A 19,918-nucleotide genomic window follows, 5' to 3' on the forward strand; every position below is an offset into this window, starting at 1 on the left:
GCAAAAATACCACCGAAGCCTCTCTAAGCTGTAGCTCCTTGAATAGTTTAAATCTCTTCCCAGGACAGTTCAATCCCTTAACGTTATATGTTATAAATCTCAGATCTTCCATATGTCGTATATCCCTGTTTTTTTTTTTTTTTCCCTTCCATCATGCAGAGTGTTGACCCTAAAGCCCCCCCCTCCCCCTCCCCCCCTCTCCCAATAGTCCCCTCGATCCCTTTCCTTGCCCTCCCCCCCACACACCCCATCCCCTATCCCTCCCCCCCTCTCCCAATGATCCCCTCAACCCCTCTCTTTCCCCTCCCCATCCACTCCCCTCCCCCCCCCTCCCTCCCCATGCTCCCCCCCCCTTTTTAGGCCTTCAATTTGCCTCACAATCATTTGTGGAGATACAATCCACCTTTGATTTAATCCTTAGGGCTACACTCCTCCTATGGACGACTTCCCCTCTATCCAGATCCCCCGCTGACCCCCACTTCTTACAAAGACATCTCAAAAAGGGAGATAGGCCGGAAGGGTAAGGGAAGACAAGAGAGAGAGAGAGAAAAAAAACACAAGCTCTCTCCCCCCCCCCATCCCCTCCCCCCCACAAACTGCCAGTCCTCTTTTCCTTTAAATCTGATTTCCCCAGGTTCTTCTTCCCAACCTATAATTTCTGTTCTTTGCAATTCGAGTCTATCACAGAAAGTTCTCAAATCCTCTGGGAACCTTAAATAAGCTGTAATTCCGTTCTTCCATCCTATTAGGCACTCCGGTATCCCCCATCTATATTGCACATTCTGTTTTTTCATCTGTTCTAACAAAGGTCTCAGAGCTCTTCTCCTCCACATAGTCTCCGGTGAAAGATCCGCATATATCTGAATATCCATTTCTCCAAATTTAATTACTGGTTTTCCCTTAGTTTTCCTCCAGATTTTTTCTTTATCTTGAAGCTCATAGAATTTAACCAGTATATCTCTCGGCCTTTCCTTCCCAAGATTCCCATGGAGTTTCCCTTTTCTAAAAATTCCTTCTATTTTAGTCCTTTCCATATCACAATTTTCCATTATAGAGTTTAATATTTTGCAAACCATCTCATATAATATTTCTCCTTTTGGGATTTCTGGAACCCCTCGTATCCTGATATTTCTTCTCCTTTCTCTATTCTCTTGTATCTCCGCCTTATACAAAAATTTTTCCTGAATTTTCCCCATATTGATTATCTTCTTTTCTAATTCGGAAATAATTTGGGTCTGATTTTTAACTTTCTGCTCCGTCTCCTCCACTCTTACCAGCAGCTGCCCCAAATCATTCCGAATATTTACCATTTCTTGTTTTATTGTTCTCGCCAATTCCTTAAACATTTCTGCCATCTCTTTTTTGTTTGGTATTTGTAGATCTTTTTTCAGCTCTATATTTTCTGATATTTGTTGGTTACTAATATCCGGATCCAATAACTGTCTGGGGCTATTTTGCGGGCTAATGTCTATTTCTCTTTTTTCATTTCTACTCTGAGGCCTTTCTGGGGTTACATTTCCCTGGGATGTATATTTTTTGATAGTGCCAGTTTGGGTCCCTTTAACCACTTGCCGCCCAGCCACCACATACAAACGGCAGCAGGGCGGCGCTCATAGGCAAAAGCATGTTTTAAAACGGCTGCCTTCAAAACAGGTAGGGGGCACGCGCGAGGTGTGCGCCCGCCCTACCTGTTCCGCGGGTGTCAGCAGCGGGTCTCCGCCGCCGGGTCACGGCCGGTTTTTACCGGCTGTTTTCCCGCGATGAGCGGTGATCACTGACACATAGCAGGGCTGCATTGTTTACACACAGCCCTGCTCTGTGACAGTTCGCCGACAAGCTGCAGAGGGAGAGAAGAGTTTCTCTCCCTCGATCAGCTCCCTCCTCTCTCCCCCCATCCAGTACACACCCCCGCCCCCTAGTAAAACACTCCCTTTACACAGCAAATTCTAAAAATGTTAACCCCTTCCTCCCCAGTGACATTAGTACAGTTTCAGTGTTTTTTTTTCACTGATCACTGTATTGGTGTCACTGGGGATGTCAGTGACCCCAAGTCAGTCCCCCCCCAGTGTCAAAATGTCCGCCGCAGTCCCGCAGTCCTGCCATAAGTCGCTGATCGCCACCATATGTCGCTGATCGGCGCCATTATTAGTATAAATAAAAATTAAAAATCCCAGTATCCCGCCATTTGTAAACGCTATAACTTTCACGTAAACCAATTAATTTACACGTATTGGGTTTTTTTTTTTAGCAAAGACATGTCGCAGAATGCATTTTGGCAGAAATTTATGACTAAATTTGATTTTTGCATTTTTTTTACTGGACATGTTTTATAGCAAAAAGTCCAAAATATTGTTTTTTTTCCTCAAAATTGTCAGTCTTTTTTTTTATAGCGCAAAAAATAAAAACCACACAGGCAATCAAATACCACCAAAAGAAAGCTCAATTTGTGGGGAAAAAAAGGATGTAAATTTCATTTATGTTCCATATTGCATGACCGCGCAATTGTCCGTTAAACTAGCGCACCGCTGTATAGCAGAAAAATGGCGTAAATTGCAGTATTTTATACCATAAATTGTAGACGCTATAACTTCCACACAAAGCAATCAATATACACTTATTGGGATTTTTTTTCCAAAAACATGTAGCAGAATACATTTTGGCCTAAATTTATAACCAACTTTGAGTTTACTATATATTTTTTATAGCTAAAAGTAAAAAATAGTTTTTTTTCAAAATTTTTGGCCTTTTTTTGTTTATAGCGTGAAAAATAAAAAGCGCACAGGTGATCAAATTACACCAAAAGAAAGCTCTATTTGTGTGAAGAAAAGGACGTAAATTTTTTTGGGTGCAGCATTGCATGACCGCGCAATTATCAGTTGAATTAGTGCAGCGCCGAGTAGCAAAAAGAGGCCTAACCCTCAGGAGCTCAAGTGGTTAAGCCCACTGCCTTTTACAGTTTTATTTTTCATTTCTTCTGTAACTTATATTTTTTCCTCTAAAGACTCATAGTTAGGGAGAAACAACCATTGATATGCCAGTCCCAGTCCTATCTGTTCACTTTTCTTTTAGCTTATTCCTTCACCATTCTTCTTCTCCTTATTTATATTCTCTGGGAGTCCCCCCTTTTCTCTCGCACTCTGCTTCCCCACAAACTCAATACAGGACTTATAAATGAAGCCACAGCCAGACTCACTCACCACTTTGCACTTCTCTTCTTGTGAGACGGCTCCAGGCTCTCTCCTTCAGTCCATCCAGCAGGTCAGCTTTTCTTCTTCTTTCAAGGGGACTCCCCTGGATAACGCTGGGAGTAGTAGTACTGGAGGAGGCTGTAGAACTCTGGGAGTTGTGGTGCAGGGGGGCTATGGAGCCCCGGGAGATGTGGTGCAGGGGGCTGTGGCACGCTGGGAGTTGTGGTGCAGGGGGCTGTGAACACACTGGAAGTTGTGGTGGGGGGGCTGTGGAATGCTGTGTAATACTGAGATTTGTGGTGAAGGGGTTTGTAGAGCAGAGGGCTGTGGTTTCCTCTGCTCTCTCTTCAGGCCACACTGTCCCTCTCCTCTCTACAACACTCCAGAACTCTGGGACAGCTAGCCGACACACATTTCAGCGTCTCTCCCTCCTCCTGTCAGACGCCGGCCAGCTTCCTCGCCTCCCAGAGATGCAAAGCGGCCAGCCACGCACTCGAGACGCGCCCCCTCACCTCCCGGCATCCAGACACACCGTCACTGCAGGGCTGCACACCAGCCGATCTCCGGCTCCAGGGTCTCCCTCCCCATGGACCACCACGGATCCCAGGGTGCCTACTAGGCAGAGGTAGGTCTCACCCCGCTGATTATACACATATCAGCAGGGGCTTGGGGGCCTGGGGGGGGATCGGACAGAGGAGACTACTCCGAGAGCTCCTACCTCAAGCTCTCCTCTGCCGCCATAATCAGGCACCGCAACAATAAATATTGTATTGTTTTTTCCTGTTTTTGTTTGCACTACAAATAAGATATGTGCGTTGCGGAATAATTTTTTCAAACTATAGTCCGGCCCCCCAACAGTGTGAAGGTCCATGAACTGGCCCCCTGTTTTAAAAGTTAGAGGACTGGTCTAGTTGGACCTCTCCTATCACCCTTGCCACATTGCACATTTGGGATAGACTGAATTGTAAAAGTAATAACAGAGTGATAATAATTGTGCGCTGCCAAACCCAAATAAGTGAATCCAATGACATCCAGTGTTAAGCACAGCTGCTGCAATCACTAGTCGTGACTGTTGTCAAACACAAATACATCAAATAAAACAAGGAAAATGTGTTGCACTGCTGTGAAATACCAAATAAACTCTAACCTATAGTCCATTGTGTGCATAATACGTGGTCTCTCATATATTCCATGCAAACAGGTATAAATCTGTACACAATCTTGATATTGACCCTCCTGCTGGTGTATGTACCCTTCTCCCCGGTGCGGTCAGCAATCCATGCAAATGTGCACCACCCAAAAAGTACCTCTGAAATGGACTCTCAGCTCCACACAAAGACCACCTTCATTAAAAACAGGTCAAAAGCACTTCCTCCCCATCTGTGAGGGATGAGTATAGGCGTCTCTGTGGATCATACATCACGGCATTCATTTATTTCAGGTACTTATATAGCGCTGTCAATTTACGTAGCACTTTACATATATATTGTACATTTACATCAGTCCCTAACCCTCAAGTGACATACAATCTAAGGCCCCTAACTCACATTAATACATACACATACTAGGGCCAATTTAGACAGGATCCAATTAACCTACCAGCATGTCTTTGTAGTGTGAGAGGAAACTGAAGTACCTGGAGAAAACCCACGCAGGCACAGGGAGAACATGCAAACTCCAGGCAGGTGGTGTCGTGGTTGGGATTTGAATCAACGACCCTAGTACTGCCAGGCGGAAGTGCTAACCACTCAGCCACTGTGCTGCCCACATCTTGTTACTTGTAAGTACAATTTTAATAAAACTACTTGGTATTTTACACACTACACTATGGCTATGAGTTCCACCCGACAGGCCATCGGTTACAGGAGCATTCTCACACCAGTGGAGGAGAGAGAGAGAGTCCTATGATCCACTGTGTGCACTGGGAGGAGATCTTGCCATGGATACCAAAACCCACCTGAAGCCTATTTAACATAAGCCCCTTCACTATCTTTTGCATGAGGTACCTTCATCCATTGAAATCATACAAGAATAGTATCACCCCCTCTCTTGTTAAATGCCACAAAAAGCCATATTCCAAGGTTTCGGAAAATGGATAGGTGTCCTACTATTCTTGACGGGAAGGCGGAAGTGGATAAGATAATGGAGGCGGAGAGACATTTGGTCAGGATAGATATACTATTTGCATGATATCATTGCCCGATTCATTCTTTTCCCACAAATTCTTATAAAATGATTACAGTTGACTGATATGATTAGTGTCAGTTGAGCTGCCTATATAGATACTGAACCTGTTATCCTACGAGCAATATGTTTGAGGTGCATTTACAATGTAAAGTTGGAAGCTTGGTTTGTACACATACGCATCACATATTTAGGCTAGGTTCACACTAATGCGGTGCGGTACATCACATGTGATTCACAAAGGAACCGCATTCCTTTGTAGATCACATGTGAATTCTGTGCGGTGCGATTTGAGCCATATATTATGTATGGCTCAAATCGCACCGCAACCGCACCAAGAAGGTGCAAGACCCTTTTTTCGGTCTGCACTAGAATCGGATCGCATGGGTATTCACACCTATGCGATCCAACTCTGCATCCGAGTCGGGGTGTTATTAACATACACACCCACAGTGGTTCGCATGAACTGGGTGCGATTGTGATGCGGTGCAAAATTCGCACAGAAAACGCTGCAAATTCCGCACCGCATCTATGTGAACCCAGGCTTACTTGTAATGATGACCAACGCCTTGACTTGTTTGTATTGTTTTCTTTGTTAAACAAAAAATAACTGGATTTTACAAAAGAAGTGAATTGATGGTCTAATGAAGGATTTTATCCATGAAAGGCTCATGCACACAGGTGGTTCTGATAGTACAGCGTAAATACATGGCATTTGTGCACAAGGGAGGCTCAGGTGCAACATACAGCTTGCTGTCAGAAATCTTGTAAAATCAATGACAGGCTGAAAAATAGACACGTGAAATTCGTTTTGTTACAAATCAAAATTCAGACAAAATTTTTATTTTTCGGATGTATCCAAATATCACAATAGTAACGAATCCACAATAAATTACAATGAAACAAATTATCCAAATTCGAATTTGAAATGGAAACATATTGCAATAAATACAGTAAGGTATAAAAGTGAACAAAGATGATGCCTACTTAGGTTGCTTCATAGAATAGAAAATGGAATGGAATAGAAAATACAAATAGAATAAAATAGAATATAAAAATAGAACGGTATAGAAAAAAAAACAATAGATTATAGAATGGGAAATAGAATAGAATATAAAGGATAAGGACATAATAGAAAACAAAGGAATAGAATATGTTACAAAATATTAAATAGAATAGATTAGAATATAATAAAATAGAATATAGCTGTCTTTTGACTTTCAAATAGAATAAAATAGAATATAGCGGTCTTCCGAAATTCTAATTTCAAATAGAATAGAACATAGCAGTCTTCTGAATTTTGAATGGAATAGAATAAAAAAGAATATAGCCATCTTCCGAAATCTGAATTTCAAAATTCAAATAAAATATAATGGAAAGACTTTGGCTGTCTTCCAAAATTAAAATTTCAAAATTTGAATTTGGAATAGAATAAAATAGAATATAGCCATCTTCCAAAATCTGAATTTCAAAATTTGAATTTGGAATAGAATAAAATAGAATATAGTCATCTTTCAAAATTGGAATTTTGAAACTCAAATTTTGGATCAAATAGAATATAGCTGTCTTCCAAAATTTGAATTTCAAATAGAATAGAATATAGCCATCTTTTGAAATTTGAATGTAGAATAAAATACAATATAGCCATCTTTCAAAATTGTAACTGATTTGAAAATAACGAGCATACAAAACATATTGGGGACAGTAGAAGAAGGGGAGGAAGAGAAGACAGGATCAAACAGCGTTTTTACACAATGCAAAGGATTAACCCCTTAGTATAAGAAGCATGCTTTACTGCATATACAGATGGATTTTACTGTTGTGGGGTGACTTTGCTAAAGCTGAGTAAAAAAAAACAGCTTCAATTACCTACCTACTCACTTAGCAGTGTACTCCTCTTCCTTCACCCTATACTGTCACCTGGAGCAATAACTGAAGATTTGTGTATGATTTTTTGGTTCACCCCTCACAGCAGCCTCTCTTTAATACAATCTGCAGGTAATGCTCAATCGGCTCATACCCTAGAACACGTGTGTTAAACTGGCGGCCCTCCAGCTGTTGCCAAACTACAAGTCCCATGAGGCATTGCAAGATTGACAGTTACAAGCATGACTCCCAAAGGCAGAGGCATGATGGGACTTGTAGTTTTGCAACAGCTGGAGGGCCACCAGTTTGAGACCCCTGCCTTAGAATGATCTTTATAAGGCTTCATATGCACTGAGAAACTCAAAAACAGTTTTTGAGCTACTGGAGTTTTCAGAATCAAAATAGCGTTTGTTTTTGCACGTGCGCTCCTGCGTGAATGCATTTCATTGGTCAGAATCCTGGCCATTAGAATGTATTAAATCATGCTAATAAATGTTTTTTTTTTTCACTTTTGAAATTTTTTTTTTTATGGTCAAAAGCTCCTCTCCTGAACACACAAGTGATGGTGTTTTATTTTCTGCCTGTAAACTCCCCAGCCACTAAGGACACATGGACACATAGGATAACATGGAGGGGAATTAACAGGCAGAGAAAAATAAAAACTTTAAACAGTTCAAATGGCTGTAGGAGCAGCTTCTTTGAGCTGCAGTGTGCAAGAGGCCTTAGAGTTCATCCTCAGTTATTATGGGAGTGTGACTACAGCAAATTTGTAGTTAAAGTATGTGTAAACCCTCACCTTGTAAAACAACCCATTCATTCTAAAAAAGAAATGAAAGGCAAAACAGTTGGTATAGATATAAAAAAAAAAAATTGTAAATACCTTTTTCCCCCTGTTTTATTAGTGATCACATTTCTTCTAAGCTCCTTATGCAGCTAAGAACAGAGAGCTGGGGGAGGAGAAACAACAGCAAACTGGACTTCCCAGTGAATAGATATGCAGGGAAGGGCGTGTGAGTAGAAGTCTGATCATTGGAGCAGAGCACACTGAGTTGCCAGCACAGCTAGAAAACTCCACTGTCCTGTGCTCTCATGCCTAGTGTGGTCAGTTTTTATTAGGAAAGCAAAGAGACTGGCAGGAACACCAGGGATTTCACACAAAGGAAGCAATACAAAGAGAACAGGATACTTTTTCATACAAGAACAAGGTACAGCAGGCACATATCAGGAATATAAAATGTTTTCATACTTTTTAATTGTAACACATATTAGGCCTAATGCACCTGGATAAGTATAATTAAAAAAAAAAGTTTATTTTCAGCTGAGTTCAATCTGATTTAAAATTTACAGTCACCTGGTCAAATTACACCTTATTCTGGTGTAAGGGCCATTTCACACCGGAATGCAGTGTGGGAAAGATGCATTCTGTGCTCGTTTCCTTCACAGCATCCAAATGCACTGCCCTTGTGGTCTGCATGCGGAGGCCAAAACGCACACCACGCCAAACACCGTGGCGTGTATGAAACACATCTTTTTGCACTTTAAATGTGTAATTTTTGTTCATTAATATGGTGGAGTCAACCATGGCTGACACTAGCTTTCATGTTGTTCAGACAGCATCTGCATCCAAGGCTCTTTTTTATAGGTATTAGCAATTACATTTAATATATTTATTACTGATTTATATTAAAACTGAGCTTTTTGTGAGTTTCTTAAAAATAGAAGGATGGAGGAGGACAGAGTAAGGGGAGTGTAATTTACCACTGTGTTTATGCCCACATGTGTGACTCTATAGTTATGTGGGTTGCACAGATAAGAAAAAGGACGAAATGAAGAGCTTAGAAGAGAACTGACACTGGAACATGCTCAGAAGTGGACACCAGCTGGTCTACACAATCTCAGGCTGCAGTGGGGACACAGAGAAGATGGGAGGGACAGCTGATTGCTGGATCAACCAGGTGTATTTCACTCTTTACAAAACAAATTCTTCAAGTGGCTTTGTGAGTATGCACATGAGAGGTTTTCATGGACTGGGTTTATTGACACTTTGGGAGATATTTACTAATACTGCATGGTGCAAAATCTGGTGCAGCTGTGCATAAAAACCAGTCAGCTGCCAGGTTTTATTGTAAAAGTAAATTGAACAAGCTGAAGTTAGAAGCTGATTGGCTACCATGCACAACTGCACCAGATTCTGAGCACACCAGTTTTAGTAAATCTACTGTAAGATCTCCCCGCTATAGTTTGGTTCTGTAGCTGTCGACCTGAGAGTTTTGTGTTCTTGCCCAATTTTATTTTCAGCATCCCCCGTTGTATTCTCTTTAATAAAAAATAAATATTTTAAAAAATTAAGTTGGGAGAGTAGGATCCCCAATGATGTTTGAAAGACACCTTTGTGCTGTGTTACATGTGTTAGTATGTTGCAGTGCCATCCATTTTAAATAAAACACGACACATGAAATCTGAATATCAGTGTAGAGTGAGTTGATCTGTTGAGTTATTTTCTAGTAGACTGGACCTTTAAGGACAACTACACATTTAGTTTAGTTGTCCTTTACAGCTTCCTTCCCTAATGTAGGTCAAATAGCGAAATACTTATCCTCAGCCCCATGCTGATCTTTAGTCAGTGACCCTGACCAGGGCAACAAAACTGTCCCGGCCAGGCCCCCTGTGCGTATGCGCTATGCCCTTTTTTCATTCCTATGGCTTGTCCAAAGGCTGTGTGGCTTTAGATAGGTAAAATGACAATTTTCTATCCCAAAGTAACTGAAGGAGCACACAACTTAAACACATGTACTTGGAAGCACTGTCTCAGTAATATTTGGCAATATCTATTTTGTAAATGTACAATTTCCTGGGAAGGCAAAGTCTTTGGAGCTCATGGAATAATCCTTGGTATAAAACCCTGAAAGACTATGGAACCCTGGCGTTCACAGTCTATGGGTAGCCAGAAAACCGGCACCTATATATCCAGTTTTTTTTTTTGGTAAAATGGTATAAACAAATATTTTATTATATTGTAATAAACAACCATTGCGGAAAGTTCATCTAAAAGTCAAATGATAAAGCGCTGCAAGTTGGAAAAATGGCCCATACAAATTACGTTATAATCTAAATATCTTCAATAAATCCAACAACAATTTGAAAAATAGTACATCTGTATATTGCTGGTGTGATTCATGGAATAAAAACTGTTAAAAAGGTAATTCCATTGTGTCTTGTTACTATATAAACTTTGGTTACTTTTTTGGCTTCTTGCTTTGGGAAAGTCCCAAAACTTGCTCCTTTGCACAGTCTTGATTCATGGCAGGTGCTATAGTGCATTAATGAACAATGTCAGGGCAGTTCTCAGTATAATTGTCAGCAAACATGCTTTCAGTACGCTGCTGCTACTGCTGACTCCATTAGGGCTGCAAGTTGTTGTGACCGGATATGGGCTGTCTATATTGACTTTGTACTGGAAGTCATATACCATCGCTGAGAAATTTATAGTCTCTGGTACAGTTATGTTGGTAAGTATTGTTGCACTTTGCACCGAGACCTAAAAACATGGGAACATGAAATGTGTTAATAATATGATCCTTTTAGTTTTACCAGTGCTATGTACAGAATTGTTATAGTGCACAGATGACAGTATACATTGCAAAACTGACCAAATACCAGAAGAAAAAAGCAGAAGTGGTGGACAAACTCTGCTTCTGTCATCTTATTCACTGGAAATATTTGTTTCATAAAAATGTTATTAAGCATTTTCAGGTGCAGTTTAGTATTAGCACTACAGTATACAAAAGTATAAAATAAATTATCAGCAGGCATGTACGTCTCAAGCATTTATCAACATAGTAAAACCAGCAGGGAAGAAAGGAAAAGGGGTGGGGGGACGGTTGGTTTTGGTGTTCAGGCCCACTGGGGTTTTCCAATATATACAAATTTGGTGCTGGAGGGGTATAATAAAGCTACATGAAAGTCTATACGGTCCATCAATAAGTCAATGTGGGGGACCATTATTGTTCACAATGACAATATATTTGCAAATGGCGGCATCAGCGGCAGCACTCTCAGAGCAAAGCTGAACTCTGTATGTGAAAAAGAAGAAGGAAGAGGGGCGCCAAACTAAGTGCAGCATTAAATGTACAATTTAATAGTAAAAATGACAATTAGCAACTCACAGAAAGTAAAAAAGAAATTAGCATGTCACCTAACGTAGTCCGGGCTCCTGGGAGGCAATGAAGGACAAGTGGTATTCATGCAGCTGACTTTGGCTAGAAGAGTATCCTGGAGCGGCTGGCCGCTGCAGGGAACCAGTGTGGAACACAAATGGCACATGACTTCAGCTTAGGAGCGTGATGACGTTGGTATGCGGTAACGTGTTTCGAAGTGGAGCTTCTTCCTCAGACCTTGGGGTTTTCCCAAATGCAGACTACTGCGGGAGTGAGTCCATTGCTAAGCCGGCCATAGATGGTTTAGATCTCGGCCGGTTAAGCAGGAACTATCTGTGTATATGGGGGAGTCTATGGCCAGCTCTAGAGTATTCTAGGTGGCATGTATATGTTAGGCAGTTGGGCATCATTAGGTTGGTGGTCTTGAGTCTGACAGGTCTTATTCATATTCCTAGATTGTAAGCTCGAAAGAGCAGGGCCCTCGATCCCCTCATGTTTTGCATTGTATTGATGTTGTTCTGTCACATGTTCTATCCCCCTTTGTAATGTACAGTGCTGAGTGAACTATTGGCGCTTTATAAATACTGTAAAATAAATAGCCGAAGGGAAAGAGAAATTTAAAAAAACAAAAGTGAGAAGAAAAGGAGGGAAGGACAGACAAAGGGATATGGGGGGCATGGGAATCCAGGTAAAGCTGTGAGTTTATCCCCTCTCTTCTCTTCCAGAATCAGACTATGTGATAAATGTGCCATTGGGCATGCAGTAGGGCCCCCTGTCCTCAGCAATGGGTGACAGTCACAGATTGTGAAAGACATTTCCCCTATTCAGTTTGTTCATTGGAAATATTTTAGCTACTGATGTTTTTACATAAGTTATCCATCCCCTGTATATATTATGTACAAGCTTCTCAGATCTGTATCCTTATTACTTACATTGAATGTGTATGTTCCGGGAAGAAGCAAGAGATAATATTCCCCATACTTGTTCGTTCTATATGGACACACATGTTGCTTTCCCTTGACCTCCACAATAACGTTCGGAACAGGTTTCCCATTTATGTCAAATACCTGTCCCTTTACTCCTGTGAAATCAATGGACATACAAAATATTATACAGGACAATGGTGCTTCCCTACCACTGAACATAGTTTATCCCTGTTTTGTTCATGCAGCCCTTGAAGGCCAAGATTTTACCACCACCTTTGGACTTCTATATATAAAAGACACTAATAAACGGAATGTGTTTTGCTACATTCACTTGTCAGTTTGTGTGCGGGCAGGTAAGAACCGGTAAGAATCAGCAGATGCTGGCTGGAGCTTTTAAACTCTATTTGCGCACAGTGTCTGACTAGCAGCAGCTATCAGCTGTACAAATCAATGGCTGGTACAGCTACTGTTCTAATGTAGCAACTAATCCGAGAGGTTACATGCAAACACATAGCCTGAATGCAGACAGTGGAACGAGATTTACTAAAACTCCAGCACTTAAAATCTGGTGCAGCTGTGCATAGTAACCAATCAGCTACTAACTTCAGATTGTTCAATTAAGCTTTGATAAAAATCCCTGGTTCACGCCGATGCGACTTCTCATGCAATTTGACAGTGTCAAATCCCATGACAAGTCACGGCCTATGATCGGCAATGGAACCATTTTGAAAATAGTTCCTGCTCTACTTTTTGGCGATTTCAGGTGCAAGTTGCATAGACATCTGTGCATGAAGTCGCACAGATGTCTTCAAAGTCACACCTGAAGTCGTACTGACATCCGACTGAAATAGTGTGAAGTCGCACAATGTCAAAGTTGGATCCAGTGTGAATCCGGGCTCAAACCTAGAAGCTGATTGGTTACAATGTAAAAAGCTGCACCAGATTCTATGTGCACCAGGGTTTGTAAATCCCCTCCAGTGTGCATCTAGGGCTGGTGCCTCTGTGAAGTTTTGGCCACACACAAACTGGCTTCAGCTAATCACAGCTAGTAAGAGCGAGTGTTGCTTTGTGCAGAGGCTGCGTTTAGCCACCTCTGAACACAGCTAACTATATCCTCAGCTAAACTGTTGTGTCAACGTAACCTTTAAGGCTACGTTCACACTAGCGTTGTGTGCAGGCGGCAGAAAGGCGTTTGGGAAGTGTTTTTACTGCTTCCCAAACACCTCGGACAATTCTGCACATTGCAGCACATAGTGCTGTTCTAACGGGAGTGTTAGCGTCGCGGCGCGGCAAAACAGACGCCTCTGGTCGAGTCAGGAGGCGTTGAAGCCTCCTATTCTAGTTTATGGTGCCGCTCTGCAAAAGCCCGACCGGCGTTTGCGGTGCCATTGAGACGCGGTTGCAGGGCGTTTGCGGAGCAGTAACACCATTCAAACTTCATTATAGGCATTTGTGGGGCGTTTTTAACGCTCGGCAAATGCCTAGCAACCGCCGCTGAACCGCGCATGCGGCGTTTGCGGAGCGTTAAAAAAACGCTCCGCAAACATAGGACCAACGCTTCCCAAATGCTATAGGGGCGTTTGGCAAGATTTGCTAAAACAGTCAAGTGTGAACGAGCCCTTAGTTGCAAATCTGTGTTTGTGAGTGACTGGGAAAGAGGAGTATAGTATGTTCATGCCAATTATCTATATGTGCTAGTGGACAGATCAGCAGCTTTAAAATGATTGTCTCAAAACACATTCTGTTGCCTTTTTCTTGCTCATTTCTCAGGTATTGTCAGGTATTTCCCCAATGGCTTCTATGGCTCAACCCATACATGTGGAAGCCACAGAGCAGGACACAGCTGCTAGAAGGGATTCAGAACAGACAGTCTAACAAGCAAATCTGGCACAGAGGTCAGTGTAATTTATTTTCCCCTCCAGTCTACATTCTATAAACCTATCATTACGCTAATATGTGGATTACCATTGAAGAAGTCGTTCTGCAAATGCTGGCTGCCTGTCTGTTATGGCAACTAGGTAACTGGCATTTTCAGAGCAGAGGCCAGAAATGACATCCTCTATGTTTTTTTCTTGAGAGATTTCATTAAAAGAAGTACAGGAATTTTTTCATACTTACCTAAGTGGATACAGCATCAGTCCTCTGCCGGTTCTAAGGGATGAGAACTCAATGATCGCTGATCACATGACTGCTCATCGCCGAGTTCTCACCACCGCTGTGAGCAGAGATTGGCGACTGTCAGTCACCACTCTCTGCTCTCCCCACCATCCGCCCCACCTCACTGGAACACTGGGCTGTGGAGAGGGAGGGAGCGGCTGGCTCAGGCTCTCAGTAGCTAGCTCTCCAGACTCTGGGGTGGATGCTGACCATATGGTCACGATCCTTCCCCAGCCTGGACCAGCTCTGTGACATCAGCCAACAACGGCTTTAGCCCACTGTCAGCTGAAAACAGGTCACAGGAGTGCAGAATGAATGTAAAAACAGGCATGTAAAGCTATATGGGCTGTCATCATGAGTCCCAGTCTGCCAGATGGATCAACTGCTGTGGTCCCACTGAGGGGCTGCTCTGGAGGATCGAAGGGCTTACTGATTGTCGTGAAATGCAGAGACAGTCCTGAAGAAGGAGCGCATGCGCCGCAAAGCATCGCTACGTCTGTCAGTCCTATCCGGTTGTGACGTTACTTCCACCTGTCTCTGCATTCCACACCGATCAGGAAGCCCTGGGAGTGTCCAGAGTAGCCAATCAGCGGGATCACAGCAATTGATCTATCTGGCGGACCAGGTTCGGGACTCGTGATGACAGCTCACATAATGTTCCATGCCTGTTTTTTATGCTTGTTTTGTGAGTGCATCTTCTCTTTGAGTATTAAAAGCTGTTTTTACCTACTACACATAGCTGGCACTTGCCCCCTTTCCTCCTTTGCAGAAAAATAAGTAATAACACCCGCACATGTCTACTTACCTGCCTGTCCCATTTTAGGCAGGCTGCTGCATAGTGTAGGAATCTTCTCCTCGCTGCTGCTGGGTCCACTCCACATCGCTGATCTTCCAGCATTGTGGGGGCTAACATCAGCCTCTGCAAGTGTGAAAGACCTGCACTGCTCGCTCACCACTAGGGTTGCTACCTCATCCCTTTAAAACTGAACACATATTAATTACACAGGTTCTGAGGCTAATTTAATGCAGGTAAGGCACTAAGTGAGTTTAATTACCACCTTAATAAGCCTCAGAACCTGTGTGATTAATATGTGTTCGGTTTTAAAGGGATGAGGTGGCAACCCTACCCACCACCTTCATTAAAAGTTGTGCTATTCTTTTCCAGAATGCAAAGCATTCTCTGAATGGAGGACAGGCAGATGAATGACAGGATCTGACTCCTCCAATCAAAGATCTTTACTTTCTGGGAAAGAACCCTTACTCTGGGGTAAATTGAACCTCATGACAGCAATAACATTGGACCTGTTGATCAAATATATTTTCTAAAATTTGTATTTGCTAGTTGATGACATTTTAGCTTTCCAGTACACAACAATTCCAAAATTAGCCAAAATGAAATTTTTGTCTCAGGTGGCCGGAGAAAGTTTCTTATGTTGCCTTATAAATCTTTGACCTCCTTGGAGGAATTCAGTATTCTGCTTTTCAAGATTTGGAATGGTCCTGCATACAACCTCCTGCTGATCTGTTGTACATTACAATTATTGATACATACATACCCATGTGCACTTTCTTCATGTATTCAATCAACGATATTTTGTTTGTATTCCAGTACTGCTCCAGTGTGGAATCATTTGGATATTTACAGCATGAGATCTCAAGAGTAATTTCAAAACATTGGCTATAGATGTAGTTATAATCTTGCATGCCACCTGTATTCATAAAGGAAATACAGTAGTTCAGATAAGTACAACTTGCATTTTATATATACATATACCTGTAGTAAATTAGGCAATTTTGGGTTACAAGGCAAAGCACAGCTTTTAAGAATAAACTATCACTATAAATACTGGAAGGAAATTACAGAAGTTTCTCATCTTCCTCATATTAAACTACTAATAGATCTATCATTAACAGTGTTGCCATTCATTATCAAGATTTAAAGAGGTAAGGTAATATACAGTATATATAAGGGGTCTGGAGTCTAAATGTGACTCATTTCTTTGACTCCGGACCAGAAATATGACGATGCAGTTGAGTGAGCAATTCAGAGTTCCAAGACGTTGATCAATTCAGAGTTCCAAGACGTTGATCAATTCAGAGTTCCAAGACGTTGATCAATTCAGAGTTCCAAGACATTGAGCAATTCAGAGTTCTAAGACTTTGAGCAATTCAGAGTTCCAAGACATTGAGCAATTCAGAGTTCCAAGACACTGAGCAATTCAGAGTTCTAAGACTCTGAGCAATTCAGAGTTCCAAGACACTGAGCAATTCAGAGTTCTAAGACTCTGAGCAATTCAGAGATCCAAGACTTTGAGCAATTCAGAGTTCTAAGACTTTGAACAATTCAGGGTTCCAAAGCAGGGGCGGACTGACAACTCATGGGGCCCCCGGGCAATAGGGGATCATGGGGCCCCTGTGTCCTTGCCCAAACTCAAAAAAGCCTATGAAAAAGGTACCAGGGGCATCTCATGGGGCCCCCTACTCACCTCGGGCCCTCGGGCAGTGCCTGAGTTTCCAAATGGTCAGTCCGCCCCTGGTTCCAAGACACTGAGCAATTCAGAGTTCTAAGACGTTGAGCAATTCAGAGTTCCAAGACGTTGAGCAATTCAGTTCCAAGACCGAGCAATTCAGAGTTCCAAGACTGAGCAATTCCGAGTTCAAAGACTTTGAGCCCTTTATGCACCTGTTCTGTTAGGGTTGCCACCTCATCCCTTTAATACATATAATCACACAGGTTCTGGGGCTGATTAAGGTGGTAATTAAACTCACTTAGTGCCTTATCTGCATTAAATTAGCCTCATAACCTGTGTAATTAATATGTTTTAAGTTTTAAAGGGATGAGGTGACAACCCTGGAGTCAGAAGATTCTCCTACAGGCTTGTGTACACAGGCAAATGCTGCAAGGTGCCTACAGCTTGTGTTTGAGTTGATTTTGACCCCCTTCTGAGCTGCACCTGGCCTACTTTTGAATTGCTACTAAGTTGCATAGTCAGCAGTTCAGGTGCAAATAAATGGCTGCATGCAAAAGAACTTATGGTTGCTACAGTGTTTTTAAAATTGACAGGCATGTTGCTGGTTAACGTGTGTTGTATTAATTCATTCCTTTCGGGTGAATGGTCTGCCATCGCACCCCAGCAGACCAAAAATCGGACCTGCAGAAAGTTTGGTCAGCATATTGCACTACAGCATGCTGTAATGCAGGTACATTAGGGTTCCATTCATTCACTGCAGAGCACTAATTTACCTAATGTGTGTCAATGTAACATGCATACTAGTAAACAAACAGCATACTAATAAACAAGCCCTTAGTCTTGAAGCTGCAATATTTTGAGGAAAATATGCTTAATGAAGAAGCTTTCAGCAGCCAGATCACGAGTCACAAGGAAAAGTCTGGTTTAATGAAAAATGGATATAGATAACCATTACATAAACTGCTTAGTAATTTAATTTGATCAAATTTTCAGCAATACTAAAGTTAACAATGATTTTACATAACTAAAAAATAAATTCCCTTTTCTTGTATCCATGAAAAATGAATAAAGTGCTTTTACTGAAAATTGAGCTGTTTGTTTGTCATAAATTTTTGGAAAATTAAAAAATAAAAAAAATTATTCTCACTATTTTTTTTATTACATACTGTCACCAGTGCAGTACAGCATCATCATATAACTGGCATGGCGGTGATCAGGGACGCTGACTGGTGATAGTATGAAAAAAAAAAATATATATTTTTTTTTAATTTTTTTTATTAATTTTTTTTTTTTTTTTCATATTTTACTATGTCCAAAGTAGTACGATGTTACCATAGTAACATTGTACTACTTTGGGGAAATGATCAGTATTTTTTTTTTTTTTTTACACAATTTGCCTATAGTAAAGAATTACTTTGCTATAAGCAAGCATTTACCTGAATGACATCGATTCATTCAGGGTTTTTTTTTTTTTTGTTTTTTTTTTGTGCTTAGCTGTGATTTGGCCACAGCTAATCACATGACATGTGCATGTGATTAGCTGTGACCATTCACAGCTAGACACTAGTATACAATGGATGGCATGAATGAAGCCATCCATTGTATACAACTGTCATGTGACCTGCTGTGATTGGTCGCAGCAGGTCACATGGTACCGGCAATGGGGGCCGATACTCAGATCTGTCATTGGCCGTGTCCGAGGTACATGGCCGGTGACAGATCGCGCTGCTGCGCAGCTCTGCAGGAGTGCGATCTGCGCATGTGCGGGAGGACGCCATATGGTGTCCACCCGGAACGCTGATGACATTTGCCAGCCGCCATTCGGCCATAGGGCGGGCGGCAAATGGTTAAAAGTCACACCATTCTGATATCTACTTAATCAGCAGACGTTGAATATATTTTTTGGTAAATATATGGGGGTGCACAAATTACATAAACATTGCGTTAGGAAAAATGACAGAAATATTTATTTTTTAATTTTTTACTAATTATCCCCAATAAAAAGCAAGGAAATAAAAAGATATACAGTATAACCAAATTTGCTAGAAATATATCTTCTATCAGTCCTGAAAAAAAAAACACTCAGAAACTCAAGGGGATTTAGGAGGAAAAATACTCAGGGACTCAAGTGGATCATTTTTTTTTTTTGTTATAATCAAAATAAATAAAGGGACAAATGTAATGCTCAGAAATAAATAAAGAACATAAAGGCTTTTAAACAACCTACCCTTCACAGGATACCATGAGTAGCCATTGGTGATGCCACCTGGAAATTGGAATGAATCACAAATATTGTTTGTGGACATCGTGAGGTGATTTTGGGCGTATGTTTGAGCGAGATACTTCAAAAAATCAGTATCTGGAGATGCTGTGGAATTAGAATACTACAGTCAAAAATATTCACCAGCCAATGAAATATGCATATCACAGTGCCTAATGTTTTAGCACCCCCGCCTTGCAGCACCAGGGTCATCAGTTTTAATTCCTACCATTAGATTACCTGCATGGAGTTTGCATGTTCTCCCTGTGCTTGTGTGGGTTTCCTATGAATACTGTGGCTTCCTCCCACACTAGCAGGTGCTATACAAGTACCAATGATAACCAAAAATATCACTCTGACCAGCTGTACTTTTTGTATCTCCTAGATTGTAAACTCAAAGGAGCAGGGCCCTCCTATCCCTCTTGTATTGAACTGTATTGTTGCTGTATTGTCTCCCTTTATATTGTAAAGTGCTGAGCAAACTGTTGGTGCTATATAAATCCTGTATAATAATAATATATAGATATATATCTCTTATAATGTAAGCTCCAAGGAGCAGGGCCCTCCTATCCCTCTTGTATTGAACTGTATTGTTGCTGTATTGTCTCCCTTTATATTGTAAAGCGCTGAGCAAACTGTTGGCACTATATAAATCCTGTATAATAATAATATATAGATATATACCTCTTATAATGTAAGCTCCAAGGAG

General features: G+C 41.4%; 1 protein-coding gene across 2 annotated transcripts in view; it reads right to left on the reverse strand.

The window, feature by feature from the left end:
- Nucleotides 1-6,181: 6,181 nt before the first annotated feature.
- Nucleotides 6,182-19,918, reverse strand: part of CPM (carboxypeptidase M) — a 113,490-nt gene continuing 99,753 nt past the window's right edge. For both annotated transcript variants that reach the window (XM_089652682.1, XM_089652681.1), the window contains exons 6-9: nt 19,177-19,317; nt 16,035-16,187; nt 12,328-12,476; nt 6,182-10,776 (exon numbers count right to left, since the gene is read on the reverse strand). In XM_089652682.1, the coding sequence (XP_089508808.1) occupies nt 10,549-10,776; nt 12,328-12,476; nt 16,035-16,187; nt 19,177-19,317 (671 nt within the window). In that variant the 3' untranslated portion in view covers nt 6,182-10,548. The remainder of the gene's footprint in view (nt 10,777-12,327; nt 12,477-16,034; nt 16,188-19,176; nt 19,318-19,918) is intronic.

Source organism: Staurois parvus, unplaced genomic scaffold (assembly GCF_062004578.1).
Source record: "Staurois parvus isolate SC_StPar_1 unplaced genomic scaffold, SC_StPar_1.0 ptg000025l, whole genome shotgun sequence".
NCBI classification, from domain to species: domain Eukaryota; kingdom Metazoa; phylum Chordata; class Amphibia; order Anura; family Ranidae; genus Staurois; species Staurois parvus.